General features: G+C 31.2%; 2 protein-coding genes across 9 annotated transcripts in view; one reads left to right on the plus strand and one right to left on the minus strand.

The window, feature by feature from the left end:
* The window catches only part of LOC124947902 (uncharacterized N-acetyltransferase DDB_G0290199-like), a 457,589-nt gene that overhangs the window by 145,439 nt on the left and 295,013 nt on the right, over positions 1–17,137 (plus strand). The window lies entirely within an intron of this gene.
* Positions 2,227–8,083, minus strand: LOC124947900 (sialin-like). Of its 5 annotated transcripts, none has more exons than XM_047490684.1 (8): positions 7,583–8,082; positions 7,138–7,280; positions 5,227–5,296; positions 4,679–4,961; positions 3,631–4,216; positions 3,424–3,556; positions 2,998–3,239; positions 2,227–2,559 (listed from the first exon to the last, which is right to left on the minus strand). In XM_047490684.1, coding segments are annotated over exons 3-8 (1,419 nt in total). In that variant the 5' UTR covers positions 5,228–5,296; positions 7,138–7,280; positions 7,583–8,082; the 3' UTR covers positions 2,227–2,385. The 5 variants fall into 5 exon arrangements, with proteins under 5 accessions (XP_047346640.1, XP_047346638.1, XP_047346641.1 ...); XM_047490682.1 differs by having other exon boundaries at positions 5,227–5,725; XM_047490685.1 differs by lacking the exon at positions 7,138–7,280.

A 17,137-nucleotide genomic window follows, 5' to 3' on the forward strand; every position in this document is an offset into this window, starting at 1 on the left:
AGTAGCGAAACGCGGCCCCTCCTGACTGTAACGAGCTCCAGGATTGATTAACCGTCTCGTCTCGTAGCGCGACCCGCACCTCGTCCGTCGTCCACGTGGATTCTAAGCAAACGAGTTGCCCTTTTACCCTACGTCTCCTCCTAACCTTCTCTCTCTCTCTCTCTCTCTCTCTCTCTCTTTCTCTGTCTCTACTCTCGAGGATCGTAATTAGCGCGTGATTAATTACTTCACTTTTTTAACGTCTCCCTGAGTCTATGCTTTTTACACCCTTCTTTTTTTTTAACTTTTTTCACAGGTCAATAATATTTTTCTTATTTTGATTCTACGATACTACTTGTTAAAAGAATTAACGTTGGTTACGTATTAAATACGTACGATGGAGTTCGTAAGCATGGAATTATAATGGTATAACCGTTGAATATGGTCATTAACGTTCTACGCGCTGAGGCAGTCGTAATTAAAATAATTTTCGAGTATACTAGAGAACGTAGGCAGGTGCATTTCCCACGTGTATATCGACGAGCTAAAAGCCTGCAGAACCAGAAAGGGTCACCTGCTATATGATCGGGTTAAGGAGAGTCGAATAAGCATTATTCATACGCTGAGAACATTTATCCTTAAGTTATTCATCTCATGAATTAGTAAACACGATGAAGAAGCCTCCTACAGAATTCGTCTATCGCTAGGACCACCTAGTAAAAAGGCCAGTGTCATAATTTTAACTTGTAAAAATTCTCTTCTACGCCTTCCTGTATTTCAAATCGAGTTCTTCCCTTTTACATATTTTTTTTTTTTTTCTTCGTTCTGTCGTTCTAAAACGTTTCATCGATCTTTATTAAATAAAATCGATAAGACGAATGAGTTTCTACGAAAATAATTTCGCTTCGATAATTTACGACGATTATACTTTTTCTTTTTTCTAATATCTTTTTTTAATCAATCCTTTCGCGATTAATTCGAAATAATTGAAAAGTATATACAATTTTCTTAATATCACGTGAGATTTATTCTTTCATCAGAGTTGTCCTTTTAAATTTGAATTGAAATCAATACTTGATCAATAAAATTTGTAGCTTCTCTCTCTTTTTTTTTTTTTTTTCTTTTACATTAGCATGAAATAAAAGCGAGACAACGAATATATCCTTTCCCTTTTCTTTGTTTTTTTTTTTTTTCTTTTCTAAAAGAGTCCGTGTAATAAAATTGTTAATTTCCAAATTTCCAAAGTAGCTTCGAATATTCGTGACTCGTGACTCGAAGAATAAGAGAGCTAAGTAATATATATATATATATATATATATAAAAGAAAGCGGAAATGACTCGACGTTGCCACGTTAGTGTCGACGAGGCCGTCTATATGCTGGAAATAGATTACAAACGTAATATTTTAGGGTCCATAAATATTCCAAATGTCCGTGAGACGTAGTTCTTCTTTCGAGAAAAAGGGCCCACCTTCTCCTTGTCTCCTTTCCACTTTCTACCGACAAGTATTTTCCATGAACACGAGGCGTCACTCAGAGTCGGTTGGGTTATGGCACGATCTAATTGGAATAAAAGAGATTTTTGTAGGTGGTGCAGCCTAATTGCCACCGTCTTTCGTCATTATGGGTGGTCTCTCTCTCTCTCTCTCTCTCTCTCTCTCTCCTTCTCTCACACACATACACACAAATACTCTTTCTCTCTTTTTCTCTTTTTGCTCTCTTTCGAAATACTCGTCGTATCATTCGTTCTCATCTTTCTGTGACACTCCTCGCAGATTTTGGAATGTAGTCCAACTCGTCCTGCACTCGTCGACGTCTAATTTGTCGTGTCTATGTCCTTCTCTTTATTTTCTTTTTTCTTTCTTTCCTTTTCTTTTCTTGTTTTTCTTTTTTTTCTTTCTTTTTTTTTTTTTTTCTTTTGCGTAATGAAACAAACACGTTAAAGTCTTTCGCAAATAAAACGATTACACATTTACTGAAAAATTATTATACCATTATTACGATTGATGTATATATGATATGAAATATTACTTAAAATGATAAATAACGATATTAAATTGATAACAAAATAGGATGCTTTCGGTCGAATATTTTATCCAGAAATATCATTGAAACTTCGATACATTAACAAGTTTTATTAAAAATATATTAAAAAAAACAAATCAAAACAAAACAAAATCCATCTATCTAACTCATTATCTATTAAAATCATAAAATAGCGAAGTTTTTACAATGTTTTTTTTTTACATAAAAATTATCGTTTCCTTTGTGTGTAAATAAAAATATTAGAATACATAAACGTATACATTTTAAAATCACCGACGTATATTTTGTAAATAAATCTCATATTATTGTCCTTTTCTTTTTCAATCAATTTCGTTTATAATCGACTTAGATAAAAGTTCGTTTAAGATCTTGTTTCTTGATGTTGGCCCATCTGCTCCAAATTCGTGTCTCCTAATTGTTGTGGATAATTCCATGGTTGAATTTTTGCGGAACCGAATATGGTAAATATTAAGAAGCCAAGAAATTGAGCAATGACAGTTATCCAAAAGACATATTTCCAACGTTCAAACGTGTGCTACATGAAACAAATTTTAGAAGAGATATTAAAAAAGAAAAAAAAATCATATATATATATATATATATATATATATATTTTATTTTCGCGCAAATATCATTAGAAATTATAATCGAGTATTATCACTGTATAAATTTACAATTGAAATTTTCACAAAGATAAATATTTCTCTTTGTGCATAAATAGAAATGAGAATTATTAAAAATGTTTAAATAAATGACATTAATAATTAATAACTACGTTTATAGAATTTCTTAAGTGTCTGGAGAAATATTATGAAAAAGGTTGAATGAGAAACTGTAAAATTCTGATCTCTCTTTCTTTCTAAGAAAAGATACGATCGAAGAAAAGAAAGATCGAAGGCGGAGTCAGTTCGGCCTTTTCGATGTTTCCTATTCGTGGAGTATCTAACGACTTTTAAAGCATCTCTTTACTCACTCCTTCTTCCATTAAAGCGCCAACCAAGGCTGGTAAGATGAATGCTGAAATTGTTCCTGGTGTGTTCGTTATTCCCATAAGAATACCGGCATAATTCGGTGCCAAATCGTTTTGATTGCAAAGATGACCGACGAATATTGCACCACCAATAATGATACTTAAAACCAAAAGTATCGTTGCGACTATACGATTACATCCAATGTATATGATAGCTATGAGAAAGATGCAGGGTGGAATACTACCTGTACAAAGTATATAATCAATTTCATTAATTTTACATTTATATCTCATTTAAATTGGACGCTCGTATAAAAATGATTTTTATTCGTTTATTTTCAATCGTTATTCTTACAAAGGAATATTAAAGTTACATCGAATATGTAAATAGGATAGAAATAATTTAACGATTTACTGAATGATACTCACTTATGAAAACGGCAAGTTTTCTTGCCCTCGTTTGCGACCAAATACCTTTATTTCTTCCCCAATCTAATAATTTACCAAGCAGAGGATTAGTAACAGAGTTTATTAAATATGGCGAACAGGTGATCGTCGCGTTCTAAAAAAGGAAATCAAAAATGACGATAAATGTAACATGTAAAATAATTCGATTGGATCATAAACGATACTCACGGATTTAATATCATATCGGAGAATTTTATTCATGTAAAGTGGCATTTGAGTGAGTAAGAAATACCAACAAAAGTTTCCAAGAGTATTAGTCCAGATAAGTGCCCAAAATGGTACAGAAGTAAAGATCGGTTTCCAAGGGACTTTCGTTTTTGCCGATTGTGGCGTTCGATGACCATACGTGCTGATTATAAGTGATCTTTCCTCTTCGGTTATGAATTTTTGTTTTTCTGGACTATCCTCGAAGAAATAATAAAAAACTATACACCAAATTAACGGGAGTGTACCATGAATATAAAAGACAGCCTCCCATCCTAAATCTCTCAGAATTAAGCCGGATGTGAAAATCGATACAACAGTTCCTAGAGATGTTCCAGCGTAGATTATCCCAACCCACATACTCTTTTCCTCATAAACGATCCATTTTCCCAACAGAACGTTCACTATTGGAAGATTAGCGGCACTCATAACACCCGTTAGAAATCTGATGAATAGGAGGAGTGGCAAAATGCTTGCACAGATTGGCACGATGATCGTTAGAATAGCGTTGGATAATACGCAAATCAGTAATACATTCTTCGTGTTAAATCTGTATATCAAAGCGCACAATTTCAATTGATTTTTATTATTATCATTGTTATTATTTATATTAAATTTAACAATGACTATCTTACTTCCGTTTGAAGGACAAATTTTTTTTTATACTATTAATTGATTATCCTTTAAAATGAAAATAAACATTTGCATTGATAATAAACCGATAAAATATTCGTCATGAAACATTAAATATCGTATTTACGTGATACGTAATCGTGTAGAAACGATACTTACTCAAGGAAGTTCTATTGCTCATTAAAGATTCTATATTTGTACATTGCTCGTATGCCTAATTAAAAAAAAAAACTCGACGATGAATTCTACGAAGTGATTTTTTTCTTTCCTTTTCCGTAAAAAGAATAATTTCTTTTTTTTTTTTTCTTCTTCTTTTTTTTTTCCTTTTTTTCTAAAGCCAATTAAGATTCGCAAAGATTTATTCATTATAAGAACTCACCGATCGGAGAAATATCCCGATGGAAACATTCCAATGAGATATCCTGCGAAATATATACTAATAACGAGTCCTTGCTGAGTGGTCGACCAACTAAATGGTCCTTCCAGATCTGTTGTCTCCTTTTCATTTTCATTCTCAAATTCAGGACACTCATCTGATGCCACGGATTCCTGAAGTTTCACCATACCAATTATAGCCGTCGCGATGTTGACCTTGAGACCGTAGATGATCATATTCGCAATGCAAAGCATTATCGCAAAGAGATATCGAACTTTTTTAATCACTATCAACAAAAATATTTTACAGGAATATTATATTATACAATAATATAGAAATTATTATGAAAAATATCATACAGATATTTAATATATATAATAGATTAAAAGGTTAGGAAATGTCAAATGTCTACTTTTTTTCTTTCCCATCTTTCCCTTCCCCCTCGCGCTTCCCGTTCCACCGGCATATTTTTCCCCTCTAGAGAAATAATTTTCTAATTTTCATGGATTATTCATAAATATATTCGTTAATAAATGCAACGAAGAGCTTACTTGTATATTTATACGATGTCTTCCAAAACGGATCTTCGAAATTTTCTTCTTCCGTAGTTGTCTCGATTATCTTGAAAGATGACAAACCATATCGATACTCGTTATTCTTATTTCTATTTTTATCTTCGACAGATCGAAATCAATAATTACACTTCTTTCCAAAGAGAAATCGAGCTTGATAATAATATTCAAACTATAACTGCATGACGAGACAAATGTTTCGTTTCTTCTCTAATATATCTTGTCTTTAATGATCGTCCTTGTATCTTCATATTATCATCACGAGATTAAATGGCTTTACAGATGAAAGAGAGAGAGGGAGAAAGAGAGAGAGAGAGAGAGAGAGAGAGAGAGAGAGAGAGGGAAAATGCGAAAGAGAAACAAAGACGATCACGATGTGATAAAGTACACTTTCGGTCTCGTTCTGTGGCAGTCGATATTGTCAGTGTTGAAGCATGCGCACGCGCGCGCGTTTATAATTAATTCTCCGCGTGGGAACCTTCAAAGAAAGGAAAGAACCACTTGTTTATACGTCACAATAAATGATTCTCTTCATTGAATAATATATTCATAGTTTATTCGACGTTCCCATTATATTTTGATTATCGTAAATGATCGTCAAAATATTTTCTAATACGTATCGATCAATGATATTCAGATAATCCTTAAAATTATAAGAGATTTTATTTCTATTGGTTGATAATATTGAAACAGCTATTCATAATCACATCTCCATTATTGGTCTTGTATGAATATTTATTGAAGAAATTTTTTTCACTCGACCTCATTGCATTTATTTATAACTGACGTTTAAATATTCCATTTCCTTTATAGTCATTGTCTTCATTATCTATTGTTCGATGTCTGTGTAATTCAAAAATTTTTAAAGTTGAACGATAATTTCGTGCGTATATACGTACATACGTATTTATATTTTTTTGTTTATTTATTTATTTATTTATTTATTTATTTATTTATTTATTTTATGCGTACATATCTATATAGATAAGAATTCACGAAGACAACAAATTTTATGAACAACGAATTATCGTCAAATAAATATTTACCTCTATACGCTTTATCTTTCTCGTAAAATATACATCCGTTTGTAACACATACGTAATCCTGTCTTTTTCGTATTCCATCGTAAGAGAAAATTTTATCGAATAAAAATAAATCTATCCATATATTCGTATATCCAAGTATATATAACGGGTGAACCATTTCAATCGTGAAATTAATTGAAAATCATTTTCGACGATTTTATTATATCGAAACTATTTTTCTCTCTTTCACATACACATACATTCATATACACATTTTATATATATATATATATATATATATATATATATATATATACATTTGTGTATCCAAATATATACCTGGTGAATCACTTTAACCGTGAAATTAATTGAAAATCATTCTGTCGACGATTTTTATTATTAATAAATGTCAAAACTATTTGACTCCTTTCGTACAATTAATTAAATAACACTGATTGATTTTTCTTTGAAAATTATGATTTTTTAAAACTTTTAAATAAATACAACCGATTGAGTTATACACGATTGGCACTGCACGTATACTGTGTATATATATATATACATACACAAGAATTTTTTTTGATCAACAATGATCATGTGATCATAAAAGGTCGTAATAAGTCATCGATCCGTTTTGTGTTGGTAAATATTTCAATATTATTATATTATCTATCTCGTTCCGAGTTGTCTATTTTTTTTATTACATCTGATGAAACGAGATAAAAGGACATGATCTCATTATGAAAGAGTATATTCAATGTGAACGATGAAGGTCAAAGGAATTCTCTATGAATAGATTGTAAAATCGAGTTTATTACGTTAGTTGATAATAATGCAAGAATTTTAAAAGTGAATATGTACGTACCAATCGAAATGAAAGATGATGATAAAATAGAAAGGGACGATTTTATTAATTATGCTTTTATACATACGATGTCTATGAATAAATCATCGTGTATCTTATTCTATTTCTTTCTCTTCTTTTGGATTCCTTTATGTAATTAAAAACTGTAAATAATGTATACGATTAGAAAGGAGAAAGCGAGTGAGTATTATAAATGATAATTGAAATACTAGAATACGAGAATAAATTAATGGACGACAGTGTTAAAATGATATGTGAGATAAGAATGAAACCTTGGGAAAAAAATTAATTTAATATCTCGTACGTATGAAGGTAAAAGAAAAAAAAAAAAAAAAAAGAAAAAAAAAGAAAAATTTACGAAACGTGTTGATCGAAATATGAATATTTTTTGAATGATTATAAATTCATAAGGAAATTTAATTAATTAATCTCTAACGATACTTACTTTCAAGATATCGACGATATAATAACACAATGGAAATTTTCTAAAATTATTTTATCAATGTTTATACCATAGAGCAAAACTTCGGTACACTAATGGCCTTACACGCTTTGGAATAACAAAAGGAAATAAAAGTTTATTATCCGAGCAAGACCTTTCTTATCTAAAACACGTTTCATATACGATTATTCAGCCGGTTGTTCGCGTAAACTCTGTTTTCATCGTATATAAGCAACAACAGCTCCTCGTGAATTCTTTGTAATAAATGTTTGAACGTTCGATCGGCTACTTAATATTTATGGGGTGAGGATAATAGGATGCCTCTACCGGTGGGTCCACGTCCGAGCGGATGAAAAACGTTCTCGAGAATCTCTCAGACTATTTTCTCTTTTTCTTTCTCCCACTACTTTTCTCGTCTACTTGTCCCACTCTTTTCACTTTTACACCAACAGCAAGCAGCTTATCTTCAACATCCGACGGAAGTTCAAAATTATATTTTAGTACACTCGTATCGTTCTTCCTGGACGGAGATAAATAAAAGGCGAAACGATTAAAAGCATCAACTTATCAACATTATTATTGTATATTTGTATATTTGTATATTTTATTTTTCTTTCGAGGGTTTAAAGTTTATCGATTAGAAGAAAAAAAAAGAAAAGAAAAAGAGAAAGAAAGAAAGAAGATATATTTTTAAATATATTTATTATGTCGAAAAGAATCAAGGAATTAGATTAGATTTCTATCTGTTAATCCAAGATCAAAATATTTTCACCGTCCATTATAATTTATAAGAAGTGACAACAGATCGACAGAGACACATGACAAAATGTTCCTCGAAATGAAGGTAAATAAAAGATGAACCGTCATCCTTTTAAATTTGGTTTCATTTCGACTTGTGTTGTTCCATTTATAAAATCCTTTTTTCATCTTACTGTCTGAAAGATTTTGTTTCATTAAAAAAAGAATTCGTTGTCATTCACGTTGAGAGACGAAGTGAAAATTATTTTAATATCATTAATGATTTCAACGTTTATATATAAAATAAATTAAAAAAATATATATATATATAAAATAATAAAAATAAATATATACAAACGTTCATACATATACTTTTATATATTCTTAGAGTACATGACATGGTCAAGCTAATTATCACAAAATTAGACAATGCCTATTATCGTATAATAATAATAAAAATAAAAAAATGTTCATTATCAACGGATTTGAATATTTAAAAGTAATAGAAAACATTAAATTCTATATCCATTGTTAATATTCATATTAATTAACAAAAATGCTTTAAGGATTATGAAAACCGGATCCAAGCTCGAATCTAAATTAATGAAAGAGCTCGACGACGATAAGAGTGGGACAGAACAATGGTACACTTTCGGTTGCTGACCGATTAGATACAAGCAAGGCTCGAAAAGCTACCCGTTGAAAACCGGTTTCGAGAGGATTCAGAAGGGCAACCCTCGAGGCGCCGCATTGTACAGCAAAGCCGTTCAACTATTCCTCGAGTCTTTTGACTTCGACCCGCAATGTAAACATAGCCAAGTACCTTCTGAATCGAGCGACTTCTAAACGACGACGAAGACGAAGACGAAGATGATGGCTTTTTAACTTCCACAGAGCTCTCTCTCTCTCTCTCTCTCTCTCCCTCTCTCTCTCTCTCTGTCTTTCTTGTACGAAGGAATACCAATTAGTAGCTTCTGTTAATAAACGAGACCAGACAAGTTCGTTCTGCTTCCAAGTTTTTCGACCTTGGACTCTTATTTGTTGGCCGACCACCCACGATGTAAGGAAACCTGCATGATCGCCTGCTGTGAACATCTTCCAGTCATTAATTTCTGCTCTTCAGGAGATTCCCTAGTATAACGGAACATTATTAATTATCATTGATACGATAGATCGTATTGATGTTCTGTAGATTTTTCTTTTTCATTTTCTTTCTCTCTGTTTTTTTTTTTCTTTTTTTATTTATTTTTTTTTTTTTTTTTTTTTTCGTTTGCTATATCCGTATATGTAATTATCAATTCGACGGTCAAATGTATTTGAAATTATTACTTTTTTTTTCTTTTTTCTTTTTCAATTATTTATTTATCGGATAACTAGATTTGATGATTCGATGTTAATTAATATATATTATTATAACTATTATCAATCATTTTATATGTCATATTGGATTACGACTATTATATTGCGCGAATTCACAATAATAAAATTCGCGAAAAAATAATTTAATGATGGACAATAATTTTCTTGTCTTATATCAATAATATTGTGAATAACGAGCACAGATTATAGACATCGTTAAGATATCTTGAAAATAATAATCTTTCGATTTCTTTCAAAGCAAACTTATTCCCATTGTTGTCTAGTCGATATCAATTATTATTATGACATATTCTTTTTTTTTGTTTTTTTTTTTTTTTTTAAGAGAAACGAAATTATGATTTTACAGAGGATAGCTCACAGTTAAACTGATAAAAGATGAACGAATGGAAAACGTGTTGGTAAAATTGTACATTTTCGCGCAAAGCTAAAGGAGACCTAAACCCAAAGATAGAGAAAGAAAGAAAGAGAAAGAGAGAGAAAAAGAGAAAGAGAGAGAGAGAGAGAGAGAGAGAGAAAAAGAGTGGCTGATATATGCTCACATTAGTTATACGCAAGATGTATGAGTTTCTGCGGCGTCACTCTCCAGTCTCCTACTGTCAGATTCTAGCGCATTTCGTCTAACTCTCCCGACATAATCGGGACGACCCATATTTCCTCACCGCAATGCGTCAACCTCCACCCCCTAGCGATTCCGTTTCGTACCTTCATTTTTCACAAGGTACCATCCTCCAAACCACCCCTCGTAACCATCCTCGTACGATCTTGCGCTGCCCAAATTCACCTTTCGTATCGTCCCGACTCCTCTCTATTCCTTTCTCTCTAACATTCACGGGGCACATTCTGCTTTCTCTTTCTCTTTCTCTCTCTTCCATTCGTATATATATATATATATATTTTTTTTTTTTGTATATAAAATATACATACAGAATAGTATGTTCCTGAGATACGCAACGAGTAATTTCGTTGATTTATTAAAATTTAATTATTCCTACAACCTGGATATCGATGAAATTTGTATAAATATAAAGTAACGCGAATTAAAAGTTTTATTGATGGAATTTTTGGAAAATATATTAGTTAACGTTAATAAAACATTTTTATTTTGTATATAGATGTATAGAATATATGTGTGCTTATCGATAAATATTTCTCATTGTAATTAATATTATTTATGGTAAAAAAAGTGATTAAAATTGGACACCTTCATCTATGTTGCATAATCAGCTTATTTTGTTATGTAAATGATATATATTAGTGAGGTCAGTAAAATGATTATTTTAAAATAAAACTACGCAATCACATTCACTTATTTGTTATTGAGATTTAATGAATGACGCGTTGATTTTTATACTTCGATATTATGAAATTACTTCAGCGTGTTTTCGCTTCTATATATAAATTGATTTCTAAATTGTTAAATATTCATTTCTCATTTCAAATTTATAAATGTAGAATAGAATTGACAATCAATACGTTTCTTTTTTTTTTTAATTATTTCTTAAATAGTAACAATGACGTCTTGCCTAAAACAATTCTATTTCATGAAGTCAAATTCCCAAATGATAGTTCCAAAGTCGAAATATATTTTAATGAATAGTTCGATATAATTTGTTAACTTTTTTGATCATAAATGATAAAAAACAATGAGAGAAAGGAAAAATCATGATCTCATAAATCTCATGAAACGTAGACAAAGTTTGATAAAAGCAATGAGAAAAAAGAAAATGGGATGGAAAAAAAGTTGCTGAAACATTGAAAGTTCCTTTGATGTGTTTGATACAATTTTGATGCGTTTATCCGATAAAAAAATATGGTAAAAAAATAAATACATTTTACAAACTAAAATAACAACGTATTAAAATTTATTTTTATTACACTCAATTTCCTAAGTATTTTTATTATCTAAAATATATTTGTATTTAAATAAATCATTCTATTGCATAATCAAATCAAAGTCTATTTTAATTGTTTGCATAAAAAAAAAAAAAAAAAAAAAACAAATGTTTTTATCAGGCAGATTATTTAATATATCAGAAATAGTGGATCCGATTTTGGAAAACTGTTTTAAAAACATTCATATCTGACGCTTCATTAATTCGAAAATATTTTTCACTGTAATTTTTCATATGAATTCTGTCGATATATATATATATATATATATATCTTTAGATAACTAATTGGGGAAATCTTTTGCCGCTAAAAAAGTAATTTTAACGTTAACATTAAGAATGTTATTAGTTAACAAAAAAAGAAAAAAACCAATTGGAAGCCTATTTTGATCTTCATCACATTTTTCTTATTTATTATATAAGAAAATTTTTTTTATATATCATATAATTTATTAACTTTTTATAATTATATATTTTCAATAATAATTTATTAACTTTTATTAATTATATAATTTAATTAAACATAGGAATTAATTTTTTAATACAATATTACAAGTCGTTATGCAATATTTATAATCGCATGGTAACGAAGAGAAAATGTCATTGACGAGTTTCTTTTTTTGGTCTTATATTTTCTTACGCATAATGGATCCATTGTTATTGACTGTTTCTAGTTCACATTTAATTAAAGCGCGCGTTTTAGCGAATGACTGAAATTAGTGGGTCAGACAGTATTCAACGACAAAAGACCAAAGCGTGTTTCATTTCACGAATACTCAGATGAAATATTGTACTTTGTTTCGTTTCATTTCTTTTTTCTTTTTTTTCTTTTTCTTTTTCATGGAATCGTTTGCATAGAAAAACGTGAATAACAAATTATCCTTAATAATTCCTTTCTTTTTCTTATTTCTTCAATTTGCTTTCAAACACCTGATAACAATCAATATGTGTGTGAACGTTCATAATTCTTTCTCTCTCTTTTTCCTTTAATTTAGTTTTTCGCATAATAATCCAAACTTCGAAGGAATTTGCGAAATATTTATTAAAAAAAATTTTATTGGTTTTATACAAGTAGAAATAATTTCACGTCCATTTAAACGAACTAATCATGATATAACTAATCGTTAGAAATCTCATCGTATCATATTGTATGTCCACACGTTCATACAAATATGTACATATGTATATACATATGTACGTTTCATTTAAAGTGATCACGACATATCAATATCACAAACTTACTATTTATTAGTTATTAATATCAAGAGAGAGAGAGAGAGAGAGAGAGAGAGAGAGTATACTAATATTAATATATTACTGACATTTGAACACATGCGTGAATGTCTAGTAAGCGTCATATACGATACTCGTATAAACATTGGGGATAATTTATCATTAGATATCATGTGAGACATGTCAAATATACACAAGTAAAAAGTAAAATATAATTATCAGTGTAAGTGTCTTTACGTCTCGTATTCGATCGTACGAAATATATTTATTAATCTATATTTATACGTAAAATGGAATTAATAAGAAGATATATGAATGATAAAAATGAAGAAATATGATTGAATAAAAGTAATACGAATTGTAGTGTATATTGTGTTTGTGCGTCTGTGTTTATCTGTGATAAAAGGAAAGGCGAAGGAGAATGAATTTCTTCGTTTTCATTTTTTTTTCATTTTTCTTTTTTTTTTTTTTGGATATGGCACGATAGAGAGAAATAGAAAGAAAGAAAAAAAAGAAAGAAAGAGTGAAAGAAAGAGGAAGAAGAATATATGTATGCAAGAAGATATTATGGAGCCGATAGGTGCCACCGAACTACCATAAAACGTTTGTTTGCCTACAGAGTTTACACAGCTTTCACAGTCAACGTCGAGTCTTCCGCTCGACTCGGTTGTCGTTGAATGAAATACTAACGATGATGGATGACCAACGATCTCTTTCTCCTTTTACGTAAGCGCACGATAAAAAGGGAGACAAATAGATCGGTCGACGTACTTTAGAAAAAAAAAAAGAAGAAAAAAGAAAAAGAAAAAAAAAAGATTAAAAAAAGGAAAAGAGAGAGAGAGAGAGAGAGAGAGAGAGAGAGAGAGATCTTTGAGTCGAGAAAATAGAGTAGATTTTTTCTCGTTTCTTTTAGCCACAAAGCGCCAGTTTCGAAATTCAAATCATATCCGAAGAAAAGTTTGTTAGTCTTATTCTCTCTCTCTCTGTCCGTCTGTCTGTCTGTCTTTCTCTCTCTCTCTCTTTATCTCTTTTTTTTCCGTATCTACTTTTCATTCCCTCTTCATTTTTTTCCACGTTTACTCTTTTTTCCCGTCTCGAGAAAAACGTTGAAACTTTCAATGCGACGTAACGACGTACGAAAGTTCTTCCTTTTTCTCTCTCTCTCTCTCTCTCTCTCTCTCTTTTTTCTGCTCTCTCTCTCTCTCTCTCTCTCTCTCCCTCTCTCTCTTTCACGTAATCCACTTTTGCTAGGAATAATTCAAACAAAAATTAAAATGATTAACGATTCATGGAATTCGTGAAATAGATTCCTTTTCTATTTAATTCGTACGATCTAATAGATATATCTACTTTTAACTATTGGGATTTTTCTCGATTCCCGATCGTATTATCTATAATGAGCACATTATAATATTACGAGTAAAATGAAATTTAATGTTGGAACGAATGAAAGAGAAGTGGCGTGTGTAAATGTTCGAAGAACGTTTCATTGACCTTAGATGGTGTCAGCATCTCTCTCTCTCTCTCTCTCTCTTTCTCTTCCTTTCTCTGTCTTTCTCATATCTAGTATCTTTCACGGTTTAACAGAGTGAGAGGAAAGATAGGAGAAGGGGAATGAGAACTTCCAACCCTTCCTCTTATCGCATTAAAAGTCGACGGGCCGACATCTGGACAGGCATTTCGATTTCACCTTCCTATGGAACACACCATTGCTCTTTCCTTTTCTTTTCTCTCTCTCTCTCTCTCTCTCTTTTTCTCTTTCTTTCTTTTAGATCGAAAAGCGAAACGTCTTTTCGACGTTAGATGAGAACGATATGATCCTCTTAATGTGTCCGATGGCTTACCGGCATTACGATAGCCAATCCCCTCTCTCTTTTTCTTCGTCCTGACTCCAACTCCTTAAGGCTCTGCTCGGCTTAGTCGAACGAACGAAGCCCTTCTAAGCGTCCACTGACACGCATATCGATGTCTCACGCATAGATTTTCATATTTTAATGGCCATTCGTCTCGGTTACAAAGATACAGAACGCTTTTATAACTTCGAGACCCATAGTCGATTCGTTCCTTCTTCACTTCAACTTACCTTCTTTTTTCTTAGAGAATTTCTTCTTTTTTTTTCTTTTTTTTTTTCAGTAAGTTAAAACATTAACGATGAAAATTTTCGACCGTGAAATACGGAAGATGTGGGCTTTTTTTTTTTTTGTAACGTTTATATATCTATTCGAAATTAAAATTAATTAATTGGAATGGTTTTATTTATTTATTTATTAAAATGATTTTATATAAAATGATGTACATGTTTTTTTTGCTAGTAAATTTTCATAATAAATATGATCGGCATTGAAATTATAATATAATATATATTATTTTATAATACAAGATTGTCTTTTCTTAATATTTTCTTTTTTCTTGATTATTTTTAATTATTTCTTAAAATTGTAACAATGAGATGTTGTTTAAAAAGATTTTATTTCACGAAGTCGGATTCACAGATATTCCAAAATCGAAATACATTTCAATGAATAGTTTCATGGCTATTCAATAACTTTTTGATTATAAATGATAGCAAACAATGAGAGAAAGGAAAAATCATGGTCTCATGAATCTCACGAAACGTTGGTAAAATTGTTAGAAGCGATGAAAAAAAAGAAAATGGGATGGAAAAAAGAATTGCTAAAACATTGAAAGTCATCAATAATTTTGATACATTTGATACAATTTTGATGCGTTTATCCGATAAAAAATATGATAAAAGATAAATACATTTGACAAACTAAACTAACACAACATTTAAAAATTTATTTTTATTATTATTCAAATGTCTTAAGTATTTTATCTTATCTAAAATATATTTGTATTTAAATAAATCATTCTATTGCGTAATCAAACGTTTATTTTAATTTTTTTGCCATAGAAAGAAACAACGAACATTTGAATATTTAATAATAAAAATTATCTTTTCATTTATATATTACTTCTTTTTTTTTTTTTTTTGTTTTAACATATATCCAAATTTCTTATTAGTTTCTTTGTTAGAAATATGCTGTATCAAAATACATGAAGTAATTCATTTTCCGTGTTAGTCGTTCAATTTCTAGGAACTCGTATTGTATAGTTATAGCAAAAACAAGAATAGCAAGTGTTTCAGCTGATTGTCTCTCTCTCTCTCTCTCTCTCTCTCTCTCTCCCCTTCCCTCTAATAGACCTTCTAGCGAGGCATTTACACATCGTCTCTATCCTCGCAAAACTAAACCTCGCGATTCTCGTGCGAAATCACCGTCGCGATATACCCAGATATACCAAGAAGAGGAAATCAGATCGCCGTTCTCCCGACGACGTGCCATGAGATTTCGACGAGGTAAAGCCAAGTAAGCACATTTGTAAGCCAGAGAGACATTATAATATTCCCCCGTTCTAAAGCAGAGCTTTGTGCTTCTTCGAAAGTAGATAGGCAGGCAGGCAAGCAGGCAGGCAGGCAGGCAGGCAGGCAGGCAGGCAGGAAGGAAGGAAGGAAGGAAGGAAGGAAGGAAGGTAGGAACGATGAAGAAATGAAGGAAGAAGGGAAAGGACAAGTCAGAAGGGATGCAGGAAGTGTGATACTCGTCTTGTTAGTAGCACAAGATGTCCTCATTATCGCGACTGACGGTGATGATGATGCAGGGACCACGAAGACGTGAATTCCTGACTACTCGTCTTGGATAAACGAGTGGAACTCGTACGAAGGTAGAAATTGGTTGACTGGGATGCTGTGAGAATCGTTCTCTCCCTACTTTATTTCCTCTCTCTCTCTCTCTCTCTCTCTCTCTCTCTTTCTCTAATTTTCTCTGTTTCTCTCGTTCTCGTTCTTCTACTCTCTTGGAAAACGGGACGGAAGAGCTTAAACTCGTTAAGAGGATCCTAAATTCTCGAGAAAACGGAACGACGTCGTGGACACGCTCCTGAATTCCTTCGTAATCTTCGCCTTTAGTACCACGAACGTTGTTTTGCTCCATGACAAAACTATTAAACGTTTCGAATTATAGTTTTATTATCTTACATTTACCATTTTATTCCTCCGATAAAATACTTTCCGAACGTATTTTATCGATATCTTTATCAAAATTATAGAATCGATTCGATCGTACATCGTATATATATATATATATGTTATATATTTCATATGTACACATACAAACATATATACATAGATATACATATATATATATATATATATGTATATATCTATGTATGTATATCTCGTTGCAAATCAAATAGAATTGGAACGAGTGTCCAGACGATATACTTCACTTCGTCGGAAAGTTCTCCGAGTGAGTGATGG

This window comes from Vespa velutina, chromosome 3, assembly GCF_912470025.1.
Source record: "Vespa velutina chromosome 3, iVesVel2.1, whole genome shotgun sequence".
NCBI lineage: Eukaryota > Metazoa > Arthropoda > Insecta > Hymenoptera > Vespidae > Vespa > Vespa velutina.

What these genes read in the sequence shown, in the direction of transcription:
- LOC124947900 (XM_047490687.1), bottom strand. An exon ending in AAAACTTGCCGTTTTCATAA is followed by an intron (nt 3,240 to 3,423) that starts GTGAGTATCATT and finishes TACTTTGTACAG; the next exon opens with GTAGTATTCCACCCTGCATC. An exon ending in GCGCTTTAATGGAAGAAGGA is followed by an intron (nt 2,560 to 2,997) that starts GTGAGTAAAGAG and finishes TGTTTCATGTAG; the next exon opens with CACACGTTTGAACGTTGGAA.